At 41.1% G+C, this 25,085-nt stretch overlaps 1 protein-coding gene across 3 annotated transcripts in view; it reads right to left on the bottom strand.

Moving 5' to 3' along the window:
* Positions 1-25,085, bottom strand: part of SUGT1 (SGT1 homolog, MIS12 kinetochore complex assembly cochaperone) — an 86,104-nt gene that overhangs the window by 45,446 nt on the left and 15,573 nt on the right. For all 3 annotated transcript variants that reach the window (XM_061629944.1, XM_061629945.1, XM_061629947.1), the window contains 3 exons: positions 15,826-15,916; positions 4,877-4,946; positions 4,175-4,245 (listed from right to left, as the gene is read on the bottom strand). In XM_061629944.1, the coding sequence (XP_061485928.1) occupies positions 4,175-4,245; positions 4,877-4,946; positions 15,826-15,916 (232 nt within the window). The remainder of the gene's footprint in view (positions 1-4,174; positions 4,246-4,876; positions 4,947-15,825; positions 15,917-25,085) is intronic.

Genomic DNA, 25,085 nt, shown 5'->3' with positions numbered 1-25,085 from the left:
TGTCAGCTGTAGAGCGGCGGCTGGAATACAGTAGGGTCCCACTTTCCAGCAGTTTTCGCTTTTCAGCAGGGGCCTGGAACATAACCTGCTGTATCAGTGGGGCCCTACTGTAGATGAAAATAGCAGAAAGGGAGAGTGGTCTTTGCACTCAGGTCTTGCTTGCAGGCTTCCCACTTGCAACTGGTTGGCCACTGTGCGAACAGGTTGCTGGATTAGATGGGTCATTGGCCTGATCCAGCAGGCTCTTCTTATGTTCTTAACCCAGTTTCCATATTACCAAGTCTTCAACAGCAAAGATGTTAGCTAAAGAAGTTATTTTCAAAATTTCCTCTCTACACTCTACCAGAAAAACTATGGTTGGTTAATCTTAATTATGCTTAGTGGAAACAATCCTCAATTTCAATCTATAGTTTATGAAAATGACTTGTTTTCATTAACTGTAGTTAAAATTAACCATAGATTAGGGGCAGTGATTCCTAAACATTTTTTCCCACAAACCATGTGAAAATTGCTGAGGACCTTGGCAGGCCACTTGATGAATTTTCTGCCTGTAATGCATTGTGCTAGATGTTGTATGATTTTTGTATTACGATTCCAATTCAGATTGTAACACAATAATATACATAGTATTTCTGGCTCTTAACCCTCTCTCCACCTCTTAAAAGTTGCTTCACCCTGCCTGTTACTTCTGGTCCATCTCAGAGCAGCTGCTGCTGCTTTTCTTCATAGACATACTGCAGACCACCTGAATTAAGTCTGCAGATCACAGTTTGGAAACCTGCATATTAATATGCTTAATTGTTAATCTAAAACACAAGTGAAAGCTTCTGATCTCTTCGCAGCTGCAGTCGAGGGGAGGGGCAGGAAAGGAAGTGCATGAACAGAGGATTTCCCCAGGTAGCATGCCATCATGTGGGTTATAGCGCCGTCTAGTATCCAAAGGCAAGAATGCACTGAAGTCAAAACCTGGGCTGCTCTTTTTGTCCCCACTCCAGTTCACTCCTGCCTTCATCTGAGGCAGTGCTTACCTATGTGTTGCGAGCTGTTTATGTGGGGAGAGTGAGAGAGGAGGTTGTGAGGAGTGTTTGGCACTGTAGGGCTTCTTATTTCCCTTTGGGTCTCCACTGGTCCTAGCAGAATTCAGCTTTTTAACTTTTTCTCCTCCCTGATTCTCCTTTGTGGGGCTGGCAGCAGCTGCCTTGTACATCCCCCCTCTTTCAAGAGCCAACAGCTTTTGTGAAGCAGTCAGAGCCAGTATATTACCTTGTGGGGCTCACAACTACAGTCCCGGAAGTTCGTTAACTCTTCCCCCTTCACGTCATTAGCAGTGAGAGCCGGCTGTTTCCCTCACGGGGATCATGGCTGCGGCCCCGGAGGTTCATTAAATCCGTCCCATTACAGTTTACTTCGCAGGTCTTATGCCTGTGGCCCCGGAGGATTGTTAAAGCCTCCCTCACGAGATCACAGCAGCAGCTCCTCCCCCCCCAATACTCTTTACATTCCAGGGCTCCCGGCTGCAGCCCCAGAAGATCATACTGGAGCTCGTAACTGCGGGGATGGTGGCGCTTGCTGACGCAACCCGTCTGGAGCTCGGGGCTGTGGCTTCCTTTGGAGCTCACAATGGCAGCGACTCGGAGCTGTTGGCATTCCCGTCTTTTTCACAAACGCCCACCATTTTGACAGCTTCTTGCCATCATCAGCCATTTTCTTTTTCTTTTTTCCTCTCTTTGTCTTAAAAGATTTTTTAGCCTTTCTGTGTTTCTAATCATCCCGTTGATAAGAAACATTGTTAGTGTGCCCTCCACACACACAGACACACACACACACACACGGAGAGAAAGAGAACAAGAACCAATAATTTGAAAGTGCAGTGGAGCTGTACTGCACCCTCCTACTGTATGCGTGTACCTGGGCTCCTATTTCATCATATCTCAGTGCTAGAAGTGCACTCGGGGCTGTACCGCTGTACTAAAAGATATCGCACCCCTTGCTTTTGTACGTGTATAACATGGCAGGTCAAGCATCAGAGGCAGGCCAGGCGCCAGTTGCAGAACAGTGCACATCCACTGCCACACCTCAACACAAGTCTACAGGGCACAATGCTTCTAAGCATCATTCCAAGGCTGTTGACAAAACGAAACACTTCTACCTAGCTGGCCGCTAGGTGAGCACGATATGTGTCATTTCCAACCTTGCCGGAAGTGCCCTCTACCTCAGCCACTGTTATAGGGCAGGAGACTGCTCAGGACAGATTAACAGCCCTCTTTGACTCACCTGCAGGGTCATCAGAGGAGGACTTTGAAAGTTTCCCTAATCAGATATCCTTGGACCACCAGCCTCAATCCACTTCAATGGATAGGGCCCAAGCCTCTCACCAGTCTGATGAGACTCTCTCATCTCTGCCTCAACAGGTGCAGCCAGTGACTCTGTACCCCCAGATGGGCATACAAGTTCCTCTGCTGGAGTTGCAGTTGACTCCAGAATTTGTCTCTCAGTTGAAGGATGCCCTGGGACCTTTTCTCGCAAGCGCAGCCGCTGTCACTGGTGAACCCGAACAGACACCTGTATGAAAGCACACTTGAACCAGCAGGGGGGCACCAGGTCCCAAACCCTCCAAGCAGTGGCTGATTTTCAACTGGGCCAAGAGTCATCTGCTGTACTTGAGAGCAGAACACCTCAGTGGGGTTCTGAATGTCACTGCAGACTGACTCAGCAGGCAGCAAGTGATTCCAGGGGGAATGGAGACTACATCCAGCAGTGTTTCGTCTCCTCCAACACCGCTTCGGCACCCTGACAGTGGATCTGTTTGCTTCAAGTCACAACTCTCAGCTTCCCCGGTACTTCTCAAGGTACCTAGAGACAAAGGCAGAGTCTATAGATACTCCCTACTGTCGGGCATCCTCCTGTACACTTTCCCTCCTGGGCAGACCACCGAGGAAGCTTCGGCGCGAACGGGCTCAAATAGTTCTGCTAGCTCCCTACTGGCCTCGCAGTCAGTGGTTCTCAGACCTGCTTTCCCTATCAATAGCAGATTCTTGCAGGCTACCAACAAGGCCAGATCTCCTCTCGCAAGGACCAATCTGGCAACCGGATCCCAACTGGTTGAGTCTGACGGCTTGACCTTTGAGCAGTCACAGCTGATCCGCACAGGTCTATCACAGGAGGTTATTGATACCATTCTGGCCTCTAGAAGGCCGTCAACAAATCACATTTACCAGAGTACATGGTATGCTTTTTCCAACTGGTGTGCTGCCTGGGCTCTTTGTCCTTCACAAGCCACTGTCCAACAAGTCTTACAGTTTCTTCATATCACTCTGAATATAGGACTGAAAGCCAACACCTTGCATCACCAGACTTCTACGATATCTTTAATTTTGTCTGTTAATCCTTCAAGTGTTCCCATGGGCTCACATCTGCTGATTAAAGGGAGCTGCTTCCCTCTCTCCAGCAGTGTGTCACCATTTTCCATCCTGGAGTTTACAGAAGGTGCTGCAAATACTGCAGCACCCTCCTTTTGAGCCCCTCAGGACGGTGCCTTTGCAAATACTTTCCTTCAAGGTCCTTTTTCTGGTGGCTGCACTTCGGCGAGATGTGTGTCAGAGCTGGGAGCACTGTTATTGGCCCGCCATCTCTGCGTATTTCAAAGGACATCCGGCCCTCCCTGATGGAAGCTGCCTGGGTGTACTGTACTTTATCATCCTTTCATACGCATTTTTACTGATAAAGTTACAATTTCGGTAAGTTTATAACGTGTGAATGAGTCAAGACCTTTTTGTATTAGTTCTGGATGGTGCTGCTCCTTCGTTTGGGCAGTTGCCCTTATTTTCCTTGCTGTTTTGCCTGTCACTGCTGGTCAGATATCTCACTTCAGCCTTGTCATGAATGAAGTGGAGAGGAGGCGGAAGGAGCAGCCAAGGTCTTGACTTCAGTGCATTCTTGCCTTTGGGCATTAGATGGCACTATAACCCACGTGATGGCATGATACCTGAGAAAACCATCTTTCAGATGAGACCAATGATCTGTTCACCTAGGTTCATTCTCAGTATGCTAAACTACAATATGAGCCGTTATAGTGGAGGAGCTATGGCGTAACTAGAATGAATAAGCACCCCTTGCCTTCAATTAAGTTGTGGCTTACATATATTTTTAAATCAGTTTGAAAGTTCATACTTACTACCCAGCTTTTGTCCCTCACTGAGAGACTTCAGTGCAGAACCATAGTTCTTCATATGGTATTCGCCTATCCTGATATGCACATAAGAGGAGAAAATTACAATACTACTTTCCAATAAAATCAAGTTATCAAATGACCGTGATATATTTGACATTATACAATATTTTACTTAGGAAAGTTATGCAAATATCTTGTTCAGCATTTGTTATAATATTGGGGCCAACATTATAAAATTCAGTAATTAATTCACAATTACCTCCTACTAATGTACAAGAACAGTCAAACCATATAAATATTTACACTTCATTGCTATATTTAATAATTAAAATAATGTTTCGTTTTACTTAATATCTGACCTGCAACCAACAATCTTGAATGAACTTGTATTATGTTGTTATTGGAATCAATAATAGGTTCAGATAAATATTCTACATAGTTATCCTAAGGCAATGTTTACTATTCTCACTAAAGCAAGGCCCCAATCCCCCCCCAATCTACCCATTGCATCTGCATCCCATACTCCAAAGGATCCCCCTGCTTCTGGAACAACTTCTCAAGAGAGCTACAGTGGGGGGAGGGCACCTGGTGTAAATGGCAGTGCTTTCTGCTGAAGGAAAAAGGTGCCTTTAGATATAAGCCAACATTTTCACAAAATGGTGAAAAGAATAGCAATTGCATAGGATTAGTAAAATGGACACTCACCCTTGTCTGAGAAATGCTACAGCATTATTGGGATCAAGTGTTAGTGACTTCTCTGCATCTGTAATAGCATCTGCAAAAAAAATATTATTAATCTTTTGAGAAAGACTTTATTTCACATGTTTGTGCTCATCAATAAATCACAATAATTCTGCCTTCACTAAATATTTCACAAAGGCAGCGGCTTCAATAGCGGGAGTGCGGACCTCCGGTGCGCGCCCTCCCAGGGGCATGGACAAGGTGGCTGGGCTTGTGTGCGTGCACTCAAGGCCACACACCCCGTCCATGCCCGAGAGGGGGCGCGCCGGAGGGGCACCCAGCCGAAGAAGGCCTGGGAACGCCGGAACACCTCCTTCGCCCCGCCGACGCTGCTCCCGCGCTCGCCCGCCCGCCTCCGAGAAGTTGGAGCAGCCTTGCCGGGCAACGGCGCGGGGCAGCTCTGGGTGTCACCCCCCTCATGGTGACACCCGGGTGCAGCCGCACCCTCCGCATCCCGGTAGTGATGCCCCTGCACATAGGCTTCCTCATACCAGAAAGCCCTGTAGGTGCAGCTACAGACAATACCTCTAGTTAAAACAAGAGAAAGACCTCAATGGATGACTGAAGAAACTCTTAAAATGGTTAAAGAGAGAAGGAAAGCAAAAGGAGATAGAAACACAGTCAGAACCCTAAATGCAACTATACAACGACTAGTACATAGGGACAAAAAGAACTATTACAATAGTTATTGTATAGAAATAGGACAACAAAAACAGAAGAACAAGAGCCCTATTCCAAAAGATTAGAGAAATTAAAGCGAAATCTAAACCAAGAGTAGGGATGTTGAATAATCAACAGGCTAACACACTGACTGACTGAGATGAAATAAAAGGAAGATGGAAGCAATACACTGAAGAACTCTATAAAAGAGATGCAAGGATGACAGATTCATCCACGGAGGAACTGTATGATGAAGAACCAGAAACTTTAGAATGTGAGGTAAAAGCTGCTCTTCAAATACTTGGAAGAAACAAATCACCAGGAACAGATGGCATACCAATAGAGTTATTACAAGCTACTGAGACTGAATCTGTCCAAAGTTTGACAAAAATTTGTCAAGAAATATGGAAAACTAAACAATGGCCCACAGACTGGAAGCGTTCAATATATATCCCAATTCCAAAGAAAGGGGATCCCAGAGAATGCAGTAACTATTGCCTTAATATCCCATGCAAGTAAAGTAATGCTCAAGATTCTACAACAAAGGTTCTTACCATATATGGAGCAAGAAATGCCAGACGTCCAAGCTGGATATAGAAAGGGAAGAGGCACCAGAGATCATATAGCAAACATACATTGGATAATGGAATGGAACAAGGAATTTCAGAAGAAAATCACCCTGTGCTTTATAGACTGTGTAGATCATGAAAAACTATGGAATGCTTTAAAAGAAATAGGGGTGCCACAGCATCTGATTGTCCTAATGTGCAACCTATACTCTGGACAAGAGGCTACTGTAAGGACAGAATATGGAGAAACCAATTGGTTCCCCATCGGAAAGGGTGTGAGACAGGGGTGTATTTTATCACCCAATTCGTTTAATCTGTACGCAGAACATATACTGAAAGGGGAATTGGACCAAGATGGAGGTGTGAAAATTGGAGGGAGAAATATCAATAATTTAAGATATGCAGATACTCTTACTCTTAGCAGAAACCAGTAATGATATGAGACGAATGCTGATGAAAGTTAAACAGGAAAGCACAAAAGCATGACTACAGCTGAACGTCAAAAAGACTAAAGTAATGACAACAGAAGATTTATGTAACTTCAAAGCTGATAATCAGGACACTGAACCTGTCAAGGATTATCAATACCTTGGCACAGTCATTAACCAAAATGGAGACAATAGTCAAGAAATCAGAAGAAGTCTAGGACTGGGGACTGAGAGAACTAGAAATGGTCCTCAAATGCAAAGATGTATCACTGAACACCAAAGTCAGGATCATTCAGACCATGGTATTCCCGATCTCTATGTGTGGATGTGAAAGTTGGACAGTGAAAAAGGCGGATAAGAGAAAAATCAACTCCTTTGAAATGTGGTGCTGGAGGAGAGCTTTGCACATACCATGGACTGCGAAAAAGACAAATAATTGGGTGTTAGAACAAATTAAACCAGAACTGTCACTAGAAGCTAAAATGATGAAACTGAGGTTATCATACTTTGGACACATCATGAGAAGACATGATTCATTAGAAACGATAATAATGCTGGGGAAAACAGAAGGAAGTAGAAAAAGAGGAAGGCCAAACAAGAGATGGATTGATTCCAAAAAGGAAGCCACAGACCTGAACTTACAAGAGCTGAACAGGGTGGTTCATGACAGATGCTCTTGGAGGTCACTGATTCATAGGGTCGCCATAAGTCGTAGTCGACTTGGAGGCACATAACAACAACATATATTAGAAATAAAACATACACAAACCTTACTAGAAAAAAAGGCAAACCTACATCTGAAGTTTTCCAAATTTCATTTAGACTACAACAGTATTCTCAGTTTCAAACACTGAGTTGTGATAATAAATAAGTACCAGATAAATTATCTAGAAAAGATACATCTATGATGGCAAGAATAATAGCAAGACTTTTAGTTGCCAAATACTGGGTGGAAAAAATGACAAGTACTACCTGTAAAAGAAAAGGAACAGGCCATTTAACACAGGTTTCTAATGTATTAAAAATCACATTAAAAGAAAACACGAGAAGGAACAACAAAACAAAACACAGAAAAAGTTGTTTTAGACTTTATTTAACAAGAAATCGTGGTGAAGGTAATAGTCAAAATACATAATTCACACAAGAATAGACTTGTATACAAATGATATTTATTATAATACTTTCTGGAATACTTCTTTTTCCCTTTTCTGGACATGTGTACCAGTTTAATTTTTTTCTTTGTGTATACAAAATTATGTCTCATAATTCTAAATCTTTATGAGAAAAACAATTTAAAACGATGACTTCAAATTAGTTGTTCAATTAATTTTAAAAGTCTTTAACCAGAAAATAAAGATCAGACACCTTATTTTCCCCTTTAAATGTTTTGTGTTACTTTAGGTTACTAAAGGATATTTGTGTTACTTTAGGCTTCCACAATTTAAAGACCTGGCTCACACATCCTTATTTGTTTTGATCCAAAGAAAGCACAAGCAGAAGGCAAGGTTTGTTCTTGGCTTAACACTTGTGGCTTGTTTAGGAGAAACAAATGACAGGCCCACATTTGGACAACACAACAAACCAGACTATGGCTTGTTTCCTAAAAGCACAATACCAGCAGCAAAGGACCCACAATTTCAGCAGCATGCACTAGCATGCTGACTGTTCACATTAAACCAGTGGCAACTGGTCCACTAGAGGAAATGGAGCACTGCCCCACCAACCCCACTCTGCCCTCAGCCACCCCCCACATGCCTGCCTTCCAACTTAACAACCAATCCAAGGGGTGGCACTGGCTGTCATCTTCCTGCTCCTTAGTCCCAGTGTTGCTCTTGTAGAACTAAGTAGGGAGGAGGATGGAGACAAAAATTGAATTAGTTGGCTTTGCCTATGATAGGCTCTGACTCCACCTATCACTGGTCTCCCTGCCTTCTGTCTTACCAGTCCCAATGGTCACCAGCTACCACTGTACTGAACCATAGTTTATTTTAACTACTGTTTAATGTGACATGCAAACCAGGTCAAGCCAGATAGACAGTCCACATGACATCTGTAATAAATGTGTTTGCATATCATGCCAAACCATAGTATAGCACAATATGAATGAGTGATGGCAAGCCACAGCAAGTCTTGGGTTCATGCACTCTTCTCCTCCTCCTGTAGAGGTTGGAGGAGTTTTGAAACTTCTGCTTTTGATTAACCACAGCTTGCTATGCTGTCAGGACACAGAACTGTGGTTAATCTTAACTATGGCATGTTTAAAAAAAAAGTCAGCTTCAGAAGCTTTAGTTTGACATTGGTTTGTTCAAAATTAACCACATTTAATGTTAAACACAGCTTGCTGACATGACAAACTACAGATAAGCAAAAGTAAAAGCAACAGCTTCTGAATTTACCACCCAGCTATACAAGATATGTAAATATGGATGATGCCTTGGATCCTAATTTCTATTTCATAAAAAGAACAGAGCACCATTCATGGAATATTTTGCTTCTCCCTTCCCTATGCAGATGCCTGCATCCCACCCCCATTACTAGATCTGTTAAGTACCAGTGTGTGAACATGTATCTTACACAGGTACTCACTAAAAGGCTAATTAGGGAATTAGGCTCTGGGTGCTGAGTAGATTTATTGTAAGCTCGATGCGTTTCGGAATTATCCTTCTTCAGGAGCAGTGGAGATCTGTTTTCTTTACTCTGTCCAGGCAATTCAAATTCTTTGTCCAGCTCCACACTAAACACAAACCGCAAACCAAACTGGAATTGCCTGGACAGAGTAAAGAAAACAGATCTCCACTGCTCCTGAAGAAGGATAATTCTGAAACACGTCGAGTTTACAATAAATCTACTCAGCACCAGAGCCTGTCTCTCTTTCCTGCCTTCAGTTTGGTGCTTTTCCCTTTTGCGTCTGCTAATTAGGGAATTAACAATGCTACACTTGGGATCTTTACTGGAGATTATTGTGCGCACAGACAGAAGTACACTGGCTTTGATAACCTTGTTAAATTTGGGGAATTTAGCATGGACCAATATTAGTGTCTTGGGACTTGAAGGGGTGGGGCAGAGCCATGTTGCAGAAAAACCAGAGATGCACAACCAGCAGCTAGATAAAGGCAGAGCATACAGAGCAGCAGCAGGTGGTCCTTGGGAGATTAAGCAAGGAAAGGGAGCAAGAGAACCTGAGACATTGTCAGAAGGAAGGGTAACTGAAGCTGAGCATTTCCAGAGAGAAACTCAGATAGCCAGGAAGGAGGGGGCATCTGGAGGCAAAGGAGTAGACATAAAGGCTATGAAGGGATAAACAGAGATAAGAAAGGTAAAGAGAGAAAGATTGGCACGGAGAGAGGTGGTGGTGGCAGAAAAGGCCGGAAACAGAAGTAATTGGGCCTTGCCCTGAAAGGACTTCTGCCAGAATGATATAAACCATCACAGGGCAGGCTAGAGCAGAACAGGCAAGAAGCAGGAGCTGGACTAGAGGTATATTATATGGAATCCTAAGTAGTACAAGCTTGGGAGGGAGGAATTTCAGTTAAGGGATCCTATGATGACAACAACTCTAACTTCAGTCTAAGGACAGGGTTCACCAGACACCTCTGGCAGAGACCTCTAAAGTTCAAAAGTTCCTTTAGGGACCCGGGGGGGGGGGGCTTGATGGCTTCACAGTGCACTTGCTCTGTAGAGCCAGCAATAACCACATCATCGCTGCAATGACAGTATTTATTTATCAATGAATAAAGGATACTATGCCAATATAACTAATTTATGAGTGACAGCTATTTTATAGCTTCTGTAGCCATACAAAAAATACAGAAAAGAATGGGCTAATTATGCGTACATAGGCAAACCCACCCATGCATTGCCTTAATTACTGATGCAGAGATGGAGGGGAGAGGCTAGAATTGGAGCATCTCCTAACAAAGAATCCTGAAAAGGAGTCTTTAAGATCTTGCTTAGGTTTGGCGAATGTGAAAGAACCAGAAAGGAGAAAGAATTATATGCAAAGGAGTACCTCTCCTGTCTGGCGAATGCCAGAATTTTATTTATTTATCTGCTTTCTTACTCATACTTTACCATAAAGTCTAAGGGTGGATTTCAACAATAAAATATACAATTAGAAAAATAGAAATATGAAAATATAAAAATTAGAAAAATAAAAATAGTTACAACCACAAAACAAAAAGTGTAAAAACAATTAAAAACAGTTATGAGAAATCAGAGGCTCCCATTTCAGCAGCACCATAAACTACTGGGTACAATGACTGCTGTCTCTCTTTAACTATGGGATGTTAGTACTAACTGGCATCTCTTGGCAAAGAGCTCCTGACTTGTCCAGAAAACAAACAAGCATACATGGCTTGGAGGCAGGAGAACAAAAGGAAGGGTGGAAATGAGGAAAGGGTCAAGCTGAGGCTCCTCCAACTGTTCATCATAGGGTGGCACACCTTTAAAAAGAGCGGTATAGATTAGCCTCCTAGAAGTGTCCCAAGAAGCTGAATAAAATGGGGGTGCCTTGTGCACCCACTTATAGGAAAAACTGGTCTCACTGCCGCACCCTGAATGAGAGTTTGTTTTTAGAATCCAGGCTTGTACCTAAGTAATATCTCTAAGCAAAACACACACATGGAGAGTTTCTGGAACATCATGAGTGGAGTTAACTGTCATGCCACAAGGTGAGAGAGAGCTCAGCTACTGCGTCATTTTGGAGCATTCAATCTATTTTTAAAAAGGTGCTCTTGACTTTGCTGAAAAGGGCTGAGTTTGTTAGTGCTCAGAAAATGCAAAAAAGATTAATCTAGGAAGAAGGGGCACAAATTTAAGAATAAATGAATAATCTTGAGTTTAATTAACACAGTCTTTAACAACATTGCTTTTAAAGATGTTTTAATATTTCAATGTCTGTTTTCATGATGTTTTATAGTGTTTTTTGCCACCCTGGGCTGGGAAGAGAAGCAAGGTATAAATTTAATAAATAACAATCACAACCACAACATATTCTTGCCCTGCTGAAAAAGGGTACTTAATTAAGGCAGGGTATGCTTACCAGCTAATATTCATTTATTCCCACTGGGGGATTACTGCCTGAATTGGTGTTGCATGCATTATGTGTGGTAATGGATTCTATAATTAATTAGGACAGGATGCAATCTCCTGCTTGTGACTGACATTATTTATTTATTAGATCTCATATCCAGCCTTCCCCACAAGTTCCCAGGACAGGTTACAACAATTTAAGTATACAACATTAAAATCATTTAAAATAAATTACTGTCAATATATCAGGGTGAGTCTTAAAATATGTCTCAGACGGCAAAGATAAAGAGGTGCATCTATGGCGACAACTATACATTCAGTGCACCAGGCAGATGTCAGTGGGGAGTGAATGCCACATCTTAGGGGCTGCCCTCTGCCAGGCTGCCACCCACTGAACTTCTGAGGGCTGTGGAACTACCAAGAAGATCCCTCTGTCAGAGGGTCTGTAGCAAAGAATGTCTTTCGGATACAGTAGAACCTCATTATAATTTGGGGATCGGGGGACAAAGGATGCACCGCTGTATAGGGGTCCCATATTATAATGAAAACTGCAGTACTGTATACAATTTTATACTTGGGGACATTGTCATACCCATAGTGTATCTGAAACCACAGTACAGCAACCCACATCATAGCGAGATCCTACTCTATCTGGGGCCTAATTTAAACACTAATGGAAGCATTTTGAATTGGGCCCAGAAAAGAACTGGTAAGCAGTGTGGCTGTTTTAAACAGGGTTGTGTGTTTTCTAGATGGAACTCCAGCCAGTAATTTGGTTGCTGCATTATGGACCAATTGAAGTTTCTGAGTTTTCAAGGGCAGCCCCACACAGAGTGTGTTGCAATAAGCCAGTCTGGAGGTTACGCGAGCATGGAATTGGGGTTGCACTCAATGGCCTTGTAGGCCCCTTCCAACTCTAGTATTCTATCCCTATGAATTCAGTGGCCAAAGGATCTCTGCCCAAAAGGGACATAGCTGACAAACCAGCCATCACTGGAAACAGGCACTCCTAAATCATACATGCCATCAGAGCCACCAGGGACAATGTTGGATCCAGGAATATCCACAAGAAATGGAGCTGCTCTTTCCAGGGGAGTGCACCCCCATGCAGAACAGGTCATCTCCTCAGCCTCCCAGACTCAAGAACTCAGAACACAACACCTCTGTCTTTTCAGGATTCAGTTGCAATTTATTGACCCACATCCAGCCCATCACCACGTCCAAGCACTGGTCTAACACCTCAACCACCTCTCCCAATATAAACATAACAGAGTTTATGGGTGTCATGTGCTGGGAACATCACTGTCTCACAAAATAAGGGCTTATCCTATCCACTGCAAAGATACTCTCATTGCTCAGAGCAAAGCCAAATCATCCATACAGTTTCAGGACACATGCAGAGTTTCAGTGAGCTAAGTTCCTTGATAACGCCAAACCTTCTCCTGAAGTTGTAGGAACCAGTGGCCCAGCATAGCATGTGAGGCACAGCGAACTGCAGCAAGATGAGCAAAGTTGCCACAAAAACTGGGGAAACCCCACCATCATTGTGTAAGTTGAACATTACCACCTTTGGATCCAAGCCAATGGAAGTTATTTTGAAGTAAATATATCTAGCACAAATAAGAGTGCAATACAGATGAAAATATCAAGCATTGACATAAACTGTGAGCATTCCAAGAAGGTATATTGTGAACAGCACAAGCAAATCCTACTTGGGAGTTGGGGGGGGGGGAATGGAGCAAAAAAACAAAAACCCAAACCCAGATTTTTAAAGCTATACAAGGCTGCTAATTAATATGAAACAGCCAAGTGTTTTACTACTATGAACAGGTTTTGTTGAATTTAGTGTTACAATTAATCATCACAAAGTGTAATTTAATTTAAATCCTGGGTATGATACGTAAGTAATATGACATTTGACTTCAAAAGGAGAAGCTTCCAAAAAAATGAAGGGACTGGTAAAAACGAAGTTGAAAAGCTAAGTCAAGAGGGTGAAATCACTCCAAAATGCTTGCAAGTTGTTTAAAAACACAATATTGAAAGCTCAACTGGAGAGTATACTGAAGATCAGGAGGGCCAAGAGGATACCAGGGTGGTTAACAGCAAGGTCAAAGATGCTATTAGCAACAAGGCAGCTTCCTATAAAAAAGGAACAAAAACTTTGGTAAAACAAATCCAAGCATACAAAAAGGGATGTTAAAGAATTTGAGGAGCACATTGTTAAAAACACACAGACCAACAACAACAACAAATCTTTTAATACATCAGTTGCAGCAGACCAGCTTGGAAGGTGACTGAACCCTTGGAAAACAAGGGAGTCAAAGCTGAGCTAGAGAATAAGGAGATTGCAGAAAAATGGAATGAATTATTTGCACAGGTCTTCACAGTGGAAGATATAGAGCAGATCCCTGTGCCTGAAAAAGCTTTTGCAAGAAGGGAGACTGAGGAACTGAGGGAAATAGTGATGACAAGAGACAACATTCTAGGGCTAAGAAACAAAATAAAAACTGACAAATCATTGGGTCTGGATGGCAGCCACACAAGAGTTCACAAAGAACTCAAATATGAAATTGCTGATCAAAAATATGTAACCTGTCCCTCAGATCCACCACCATACCCAAGGACTGGGAACTTAACACTGTAACACCATTTTTTAAGAAGGGAAGATCCTAGAAATTACAGGCTGGTTAGCTTAATCTGTTCTGGGAAAACTGGTGGGAGGTACTGTTAAAGATAAAATAACCAAGCATATAGAAGAACAAGCCTGGTTGAAGCAGAATCGGCATGGCTTCCACAAAAGTAAGCCTTGTCTCACTTACTTATTAGAGCACACCTTGAGAGGGTCAACAAGCATATAGATAGTGATTCAGCTGACCAGTTATGGATCAGGAACTGGCTAAGAAACAGGAAGCAGAGGGTAGGAATAAATGGACAGTTCTCCCACTGAAAGAAAGTAGAGTCTCTTAAGGATGTATTGAGACCTGTGTTTTTTATTGTATTAAAGATCTAGAATTAGGAGTGAGCAGTAAGATGGCCAAATTTGCCAATGAAACATTTTTCAGGGTTACTAAAACAAAAAGGGACTGCGAAGAGCTCCAAAAGAACCTCTCCAAGCTGAGTGAATGGGCAATACAATGGCAAATACAATTCAGTGTAAACAAATGCAAAGTGAAGCATGCCGGGGCAAAAAGTCTTAATATCACATATACGGTCACAGGGTCTGAATGGGCAGCAACTGACTAGGAATGAGACCTTGGGGTCATAGTGGATAGCTCAGTGAAGATGTCGGCCTAGTGTGCAGCAGGTAACAAAATGACAAAATCCATGCTAGAGATCATTAGGAAAGGAACTGAAAAGAAAACTGACACTAACATAATGCAGTTGAACAAATTTAAGATGCTATCACATTTGGAATACTGTACACAGTTCTAGCCTCCTCACCTTAAAAAAATAGTGTAGAGTTGGAAAAGGTTCAGAAAAGAGCAACTAAAATGATCAAAGGGATGGAGCAACTCTCCTATCAGAAAAGTTACAGCATTTTTTTAGTTTAGAGAAAAGGTAATCAAGAGGTGACATGATAGAAGTGTGTAAAATTATTCATGGAATAGAGAAAGTGGATAGAGAAGCTTTTCTCCCTCTCTCATAACACAAGAGCACAAGGGCATCCAATGAAGCTGAACTTCAATGATGCCACCCTGGGATCCTGCTGGGAGGAAGGGTGGGATATAAATCAAATAATAAATAAATAAACTTTGAAAGATACAGGACAGACAAATGAAAGTACTTCCCACAGTACGTGGTTAAACTATGGAATTTGCTCCCACAGGAGGCAGTGATGGACACCAACTTCGATGGCTTTAAAAGAGGATCAGACAAATACATGGAGAGTAAGGCTATCAATGCCTACTCCCATGATGGCACCAGAGGCAGTATGCATCTGAATACCAGTTGATGGAAACTGTAGGAGGGGAGAGTGCTCTTGAGCTCAGGTCCTGCTTACGGACTTCCCAAAGGCTTCTGGTTGGCCACTGTAAAAACAGGATGCTGGGCTAGAGGAGCTATTGGCCTGATCCAGCAAGCTCTTCTTAGGTTTTTGAGAGGCATGTCCAGGTATTAGCATTTAAAGAACAGCAATACAGATCAAATTACATTTTACACCATCACTGATACTAAAAACATTTTTAGCACATTTAGGATATAAACAGCATCAAATAAGGGATGTTACCATGGTAATTTTGTAGAAGAATGTGAGCATAAGCCCGTTGACAGTAATTCTCTGCATCATCTGGCATCTGTTTTAAGGCCTCTGTCAGCTTCTGCAAGTGCAAATGCAGAAATTTAACATGACATTTTCTACAAATCTCTGTATAGCCCACAGTTAAATGTCTTGCTTGACAAGTCAAACAACATCAATTAGCACAATTTTGCTTTGAGAAGAACTGCACCATAGAAGCAAAATTCCCCAATTCAGAGGACAGCTGCTTATAAGTGAGTTAAAACATAACAGTATGACCCAAGGAGTGAACAGTAGTTTAGTAAAAAAAAAAACTATTATCTAGAAAAAAATGCCATTTTGAGAAAAATCAGTAAAAAATTGTATTTACTGAATGCAGACATATGCCATGACATCAATTTATTATTCTGCAAATCAGAATGACCATTCTAATTTCTCTCCATGTTACACATAAATTTCTCTATGTTATTCAAAGCTAAACAGGTAGACAATCAGTTTGACTTCCAATGTAACAAAAGTTCAGTTTGACATCCATTCCTCTACAACAAAGGCATCAAATGCATTTAGAATCCATTTTCATCACCACTATTTCCCTTGGACTCCCAATTCTGTGCAGTAAAACAGCCTTGTGGGACAACACAACACACACTGTGTCAGGCAACAGTGACTGCTGAAAGCAGTAATGCCAATCCACATAGCTGTACATGAATGATAACCCAAATTGACTTACGATACATGTGCATAGGTCCAAACAACTACCAAATGACACAAGCAGCTCAAATTGGGAATTATACTGCGTTTATACATTATGCTAAACAAGAGCATGAGTAAGGAGCCGTCAGAAGCTTTGGTACTTCGCAAGTCCTCTGACACGGCTAGGAGGAGATCTGTGGCAAAGTTTTAGCTTCACTTCTCCTCTTCCTTAGCTTGTTGTTGTCAGGATCGGGGATTGTGGTTTATAACATACTCTGGACGATTTAACAAGACAGCTTCGGAAGCTATGGTTTGAAGTTGGTTGTTCCGAAACTGACCATAGTTTGTTATAACCACTATCCCTGGTCCAGACAACATGACAAGCCAAAATTCAGTGAAAATGGAAGTCACTGCTAATAGAGTCCTCCTCCCAGCCATACAGAAGGGAGCATAGTTCACTTCAACTTGTTCGCTCTCATGTACGTCACATAAAATCATGGTTAAGCATGATCCATGAAGATGGCCTACAGGTTTAGAAAACTAAACAATAAGATACCTTCCCCTGGCTTAATTGAAAGCACAGGAATAAGATACCTTCCCATAGATTAACTGAATTTATCTTAGGAAACTTGATGTTATGATGAAAACCATGCAGTGTTCCCCTTATTTATTTATTTATTATTTGATTTCTATCCTGCCCTTCCTCCCAGCAGGAGCCCAGGGTGGCTTCCCTTGTAAAGTTAATGGGAGATGGAGGGGAAAGGAAAACTTCATCCAAGCCATTCCCACATGCAGATGCCTCCAGCTGCTTTCAAAATGCCCCCACCTGAGTCAGGCAGAGGTGTGGTATAATCCCCTTAAGAGCCCCCTACGTTCCAATTATCTTGGAAATGCAGGTTTAGTAACACATACTTGCTGAAAATGGAATCATTGTCAAGTTCAATTTTGTTTCACCTGTCCAAGAAATAAACCTATAGAACATCTAAAGAAAGTCAGAACAGCTAAAGAACTTTTTCCAACAGAAATTACAAAAGGGGTAAGTTTTAAATCTGGCATTAAAAGGTTAAAACACACAATTTTCACCTTTATTTCTTAAATTATTGCAGTCAAGTATTAATAAGTTCATTCCAATTAGCAAAGCCCTAGGATAAACATTCACTAATAGGCAAAAACACCCTTGCAGTTTAAGAACATACCTATAGCCAACAGATATTTCTATCACTTTAAAAAGCAGGGAAATTGGGCAGCTAGAGTGAATGCACCAGGGGAGCAGGAGACCCGACCTCCTCTCTGAGATATTGGACTGCCCTACAAATTGGTAAAAATACAAACACAATTTGGATTGGTCTTTCACAGTCCAATCCACTCTCTGTGTAGCTTTGAAGAATTTGGTAACATGTGCCTCTGATCATATGGTGGGAGGTGGCAACACCTGCAATCAGGACTGCATCTCAAAATGGAGATTTACATTTTTTTTATGTTTCTTGGTGTTCTTCTCACTTTGCTTCTTTCCTGTGTTATAGTATTTTGGACCTTTGTTGAAAACAACCTTCTTTTGCATGTCTGTTATATTTATGTCAAACACTCTTTTCTACCTTCTCTTAATCCTGTCTCCTGTTCACAACACTCAAATTACTGCATGTATCTTAGATCGCAGTCCTTCCTGAGATTTGCAGGCGTAGTATTAATATATTAATATGGTAGCAAAAGAAAACTTTTATAGGCTGATGTTTGTTTTGTACATCTTTATTTATTTATTTATTATATAGAAATTTATAAACTGCTTGTTCAGAAAGCTGTCCATGTGGTATACAAAGAAAAACACAATTTAAATCATTTTTTAAAAAAACTTTTTTTAAAGCATTATGTTTTTTTAACCTTTTTTATTTAAGATGTTTTTAAAGCTTTTTTAAAGAATGTTTCTAAAGTTGTTTTGTTTTAATGTATTTTAAGGTGTTTTTATGATGCTTTAAAGTGTTTTTACTGCTTTTGTTTGTTGTCCTGGGCTCCTGCTGGGAGGAAGGGCAGGGTATAAATTAAATAATAAATAAAAATAAATAGTAAATAAATAAAATCCACAAACCAATTTGAGATTGCGAAAAATATAATTGAGAGCTCATGGGTGGAAATGTGGGCGGCACAATTCATACATATTTGGTGGTTTTGCAAAGATTTAAGAAAATTTGGGACTGTAATTGTCACAGGAATAACAAGGTATAAATTACACAATGTTCACCTTATTAGGTAAATTGGATAAGTTAATAGTAGATACTAAAAGTAGCAAAATGATTGTCAATATGTTGGCTTTGGCCTGGATTCTAATAGTCAGATACTGGAGGGAGGAGGGGAGAATAACCATCCTTAAAAGATTGGGAAAGCAGTGTTTGGCTCAGAGTCTTGATATTTAAGAACACATAATTTATTTGGGGGGGGATGGGTTACTTCCAATTATTCTTTATAACAGTGGAACAAAGTTTTTTTTTACAATACAGAAAGCAAAAAAGTATCATACTTTAAAATCAGAGGTATTATAGGTTAATTAAAAACACAGGTACTAAAATGAAATTGCTAGACTGTTTATCAGAATGTTAGAATAAATGAATCATTTAATATGTACAAATCTTAAATTTTACTTGTATAAATTCTAATTGATCATTAATGATTAATAGAATGTTTTCAAAAGTGACAGATTTAGTTACCAAGTTTGTGTTCCTAATTTTTTTCCTGTGTACGTTTTGTACTGTGTATTGATAGAAATAAACTAGAATAAATAACCATTAGTCTAAGAATTTACATAAATTCTTTGTCACTCGATCTGTGCACCTATGATGTTGGAAAGATATGTAATGACACTAAAGTCAGCCCCATCATCTGTGAAAAAGTAAATTCAGTAGCAGAAATCCAGTAAGGGGCTCAGCAAAGAACCCCCTGCCATTACACAAACATACTTTGCTCCTGCATTTAGAATACTGGAAGCAATTTTGCTTTGGTGCTGTGCAGTTAGCAGTGACCCATGACAAGGCCTTCTTGATAGCAGTTCCCTATTGGTAATATGCCCTCCCTGGTGAGGGTGTGTCTGCCTCCTTTTTATTAACTTTCAAATGTAATTTCAAAACTTTCCTGTATACCCAGGCATTTAATGGCTGAAAGTTGCTGTTCCTGACAACCTTGAAATTATTAGCTGTGAGAGTATGTCACTGGTTGAGAGGCTTTAAAAATGCAGTTTTATTTTTAACTGTATTGATGGTGATGTGTGTGCTGCCCTGGGTTCCTTTGGGAGGAAGGATGGGATATACATTTAATAAAATCTAAATAAATTATCTAGATCCATTTCAGTCGGGTTTCAGACCTGGTTTTGGCACTGAGACGGCCTTGGTCGCCCTGTGTGATGACCTATATTGGCAGAGAGACAGAGGGAGTGTAACTCTGTTGATTCTCCTTGATCTCTCAGCGGCTTTTGATACCATCGACCATGGTATCCTTCTGGAGAGACTTGCGGAGTTGGGTGTTGGAGGCACTGCTTGGCAGTGGTTCCGCTCCTACTTGGCGGGCCGTCTCCAGAAGATAATACTTGGGGAACATTGCTCGACCCCGTGGGTTCTCCAATATGGGGTCCCGCAGGGTTCGGTCTTGTCTCCCATGCTCTTTAATATCTATATGAAGCCGTTGGGTGCAGTCATCCGGAGTTTTGGAGTGCATTGTCATCAGTACGCTGATGACACGCAGCTCTACTTCTCCTTTTCATCTTCTTCAGGTGAGGCGGTCGATGTGCTGAACCGTTGTCTGGACGCGACAATGGACTGGATGAGAACTAACAAACTGAGACTCAATCCGGATAAGACTGAGATGCTGGTGGTGGATGGTTTCTCTGGTCAGATGGTGGATACATACCCTGTCCTGGACGGGGTTACACTCCCCCTAAAGGATCAGGTTCGTAGTTTGGGAGTCGTTTTAGACTCTTCCCTATCACTCGAGGCCCATGTAGCCTCGGTGGCACGGAATGCGTTTTACCAAATTTGGTTGGTAGCCCAGCTACGTCCCTATCTGAGTAAGGAGGACCTTACATCAGTGATTCATGCTCTGGTAACCTCACGTTTGGACTACTGCAACGCGCTCTACGTAGGGCTATCTCTGAAGACGGTTTGGAAGCTACAGCTAGTGCAAAATACGGCAGCCAGACTGCTAACAAGAACTAAGCGGTCTGAGCATATAACACCTGTTCTGGCTCGCCTGCACTGGCTTCCAATATCCTACCGGGCCAGATTCAAAGTGTTGGTATTAACCTATAAAGCCTTATACGGCGCGGGACCACGATACCTGCAGGAACGCCTCTCCCGTTATGAACCGGTTCGTACACTACGGTCTACTACGAAGGCCCTCCTCCGGGTCCCGACCCATAGGGAGGCCCGGAGGGTAGTAACAAGATCTAGGGCCTTCTCAGTGGTGGCCCCCGAATTGTGGAATAGTCTCCCCGAGGAGGTATGCCTGGCGCCGACACTATTATCTTTTCGGCGCCAGGTTAAAACCTTTCTCTTCTCTGAGGCATTTTAATCTAAGTTATTTATGTAAATGTTGTAATTGGTATTTTAGATGATGTACTTTTATATTTGTTATATTGATCTTGTAATTTTATTATTGTATATGTTTCTATGTTTGCCGCCCAGAGAACTGTTTGCTAGTCGGGCGGGATATAAGCTGAATAAAATAAATAAATAAATAATAAATAAATTCTGAATGCAATATATAAAACAAATAAAATATTTTGTAGAGGTGGATATGGCGCAGAAAACGAACACTAAAGATTAGGGAATTTGCTAGTAGCAAATTTGGTTGCTTTAAATGATAAAAATGGTGCTCTTGCAATTATTTCTCTTGGTGCTGAAAAAGCATTTGACAAAATATACTGATGGTTTATTTCTATTGCTTTGGAAAAGTGTGCTTTTCTTCATTAATTTATGAACTGAATTGGAATCTTGTACTTGTCCCCTAATGCACAGGTGAGGACAAATTGAATTCTGTTGGGTCTGTTTGGTTTAGAGAGAAGTACAAAGCGGGGCTTTTTCCCTTTGATATTTATGTTTGGAATTGTTGGCATACACAATTACGCAGAACTGAGAGATTCATGGGTTAGCACATGAACACATATCTAAATAGCAGTTTTGTTGGCACCCTGAGGTTGTAACTTATTTAAGTGTTTTCGTTCCTAGAGACATTTCACAAATGATTAAACTGAATATAGACTGATGACAGAGATATCTTTTGATTTGGAAAGATGGGCATTAGTATCTCGGATAGGTTAGTATACCTGAGATGAATATTTTGCCACTGATATAATTTATGTGCTTTGCGTTTTTTTGTGTATTTCCCCAGTATGTGGCATTTTGGAAGTTTATTGGGGCCCTCTTCAACTCATTCTTCACTTTAAAAGATGCAGTTCTCAAAACTGGAAGGAGGATTTAATTTTCCAGATATTAGTTTATATGAAAAGGCATAAATTTTAGCTTATACAAATGATTAGCAAGTATCTCTTTCTGCAAAATACACCTGCATGGGTAGTCTTGGAGATGGCGGCACCTCTCTGATGGCATTAAGGTCCACATATAAAAAAAGAAAGAACAGTTTCCACTGGCAATCAAAATGTCTAGGGAGGCATGGTGTATACGGTCTCCTCAGTTACAATTCAATTCATATGCTCCATATCCATATATCCATATGCCATATGGATTACCATTCAATCCATATAAAGTTAACTTTATGGGGAAATCTGGATTTGAAAATAAGAGACACAGACTATTTTGTGGGTTGATGGTTGGAATTATACATGAGATCTGTTAATAGGATCATACGGATAATTTTTTGCCACTTTCAATTTTGTGGTCTAGATACCACTTACTAGTGCTAAATGGCACTACCTTCAACCACAGCACCTTTTTGTGTCTATTTATGGACAGTCAGCTTTGAGTGCCTTGGCATCTCCCATACTGCTGGAGAAATAATTGAATCTTTGCAGAAAACTAAACCCCTAATAGTTGTTTATACATATTTAATGCAACGTTTTAAAATCAATGCTCAGGAACTTAGAGATGAATGAAATAGAGATTTAGTGTTTCATTCAGGTAAATCAGACAGTTGCTTTAACACCTATTTGTAGCTTTAGTTTAAATTTAAAATCAAAATTAATTCAAGAATTGATGCATCATGTATATTTAACTAAACAGTGCCTTTATGGGAAGGAACTAGCTAGCTCTGAGGGATGCTGGCAATGTAACGCTGAAAATATCTCCCTGAGGCATATGATATGGGCATGTCCTGAGGTGTCTTTCTGGTAAGAAATTATTGTTTGCATTAACTTTGTTTTGGAGAAATCCCTGATATTTTTAGATGTACAAATACTCCTAAATGACATTCCTGTGATATAAGGACTAACAGATGGACAAAAGTGGATTCTGCAAGCCCTTATGGTTGCTAACAGATTTATCCTGCAATGCTGGAAAGACAAAAAGCCACCATCCACTGCTCAGTGATGTAAAGATCTCATTAAGAACATAAGAAGAGCCTGCTGGATCAGGCCAGTGGCCCATCTAGTCCACCATCCTGTACTCACAGTGGCCAACCAGGTGCCTGGGGGAAGACCGCAAGCAGGACCCGAGTGCAAGAACACTCTCCCCTCCTGAGGCTTCCGGCAACTGGTTTTCAGAAGCATGCTGCCTCTGACTAGGGTGGCACAGCACAGCCATCACGGCTAGTAGCCATTGATAGCCCTGTCCTCCATGAATTTGTCTAATCTTCTTTTAAAGCCATCCAAGCTGGTGGCCATTACTGCGTCTTGTGGGAGTAAATTCCATAGTTTAACTATGCGCTGAGTAAAGAAGTACTTCCTTTTGTCTGTCCTGAATCTTCCAACATTCAGCTTCTTTGAATGTCCACGAGTTCTAGTATTATGAGAGGGAGAAGAACTTTTCTCTATCCACTTTCTCAATGCCATGCATAATTTTATACACTTCTATCACTGCCCTTTCATGTTTGAATGGATGGTTTATAATAATCTCATTTAATGCCTATTTGGAATATGCACTGCACATATGAATCTATACATTTAAATTAGGATTGATAAAATATCCTTATTGTTAATGTCAGCTAGCAAGGTTTTTATTTCTGCCCCCCTTCCCACTCATTTGTTATTTGGAGGGGGTGGACAAAAAAAGAAAAGAAAAAGATTAACTTGCTTGAAAGCGCCACTAACAAATTTAAATTATTCTGAGTAGGCATGCAGAGGTTTGGGCTGCAGAGATCTGAAAAAGGGTGCTCTTTGGGGCATGCAAGGGGGCAAGGAAGGATAAGATATGACTGATTCTTCATTTTTCAAAGCAAATGCTTTATTTTCATGCTTTAAACCTACACCAACTGACGGATTGCCTTTATGCTTCTACAAAAAGCAGAGTACACTAATGAGAGTTTCCCAAAAGTTCACTCTAAAATTAGCTTCTTTACTCACACTCGGAAACTTGCCTGTTTATAGTCATGGTCTTATATTCTCAAATTACTGTTTTCAAGTACCTGCACTAGATGTCCATTTGTTTCCAGTTCCAGTTCAAAGTGCTGTTTCTTACCTTTAAAGCCCTAAACAGCTTGGGTCTTCATTTCCTCAAGGAGTCTCTCATATGAACCCCATGCCTGGGGACACTCACCTGTCAACCACCTAACGTCACAATGATATCAGGTGACCCAAAGTAAAATTTCAATTAAAAGTAAAAATGAAACTGTGTCCACAGAGGAAGATCTTTTGCATCACTGGCTTGCATTCAAGCCAGCAATGCAAAGGCATATTTGCACTTACAGCAAGCCTCACTTCAGGCAAGGATTGGCTGCCCTACAGAGTTCCTGAAAGGGAAACCTATAGTGCAGTGGATCCCACCGGGGCTTGCTGTCGACAGCAAGCCTTGCTTGCAATAGCAAGTGAGCTTTAAGACTCCCAATTATTTCTCTGCACCTGCACCTCTACCTGCCCCACACCTCTTATCATATATGACAGGTGTGGGGCACGTGGGCATGATCAGGAAAACAGTTCCCCACAACTATTATAGGGTCTGAATGGTGTTTTTATTGTTAATTTCAATTGTTTTCATGAAATAAACAGCAAAATAAAGTTAATATGTAATTATGTTCATCAAAAACAGAGAGGAATTTTAATTTAACAAAATCAAACAAGTTTCAGCATTTCCTTCCATACTTCATATAATTTGATTCCAGTATATTACAAAAGACTACCATTTGGCTCTAAAAGTGTGAATTCTCTGTTGTCTCATAGTCTTTTGAAGTGCTAATTTTTATCATTATTGAAGTGCATAGCCTTTCAGTGCCATTCATCTATTGTAGATAGACTTGATTTCTTCCAGTATTTCAACATCAGTATCTGGGCTATTATAAACAGTTTCATTACCAAGTGTTTCTGTTCTTTCTTTATGCTGTTCCAATAATCCTAATAGCAGCATGATAGAACTTCAGGCTTTATAGGTACTACTTCAACAATTATTTCTTTCATAACTTAGGTTTCCAAC

The sequence above is a fragment of the Rhineura floridana genome, chromosome 5 (assembly GCF_030035675.1).
Source record: "Rhineura floridana isolate rRhiFlo1 chromosome 5, rRhiFlo1.hap2, whole genome shotgun sequence".
Classification (NCBI taxonomy): Eukaryota; Metazoa; Chordata; class Lepidosauria; order Squamata; family Rhineuridae; genus Rhineura; species Rhineura floridana.
Note: the sequence above shows the minus strand (reverse complement) of the source record. Positions and strands in the feature narration are given on the sequence as shown.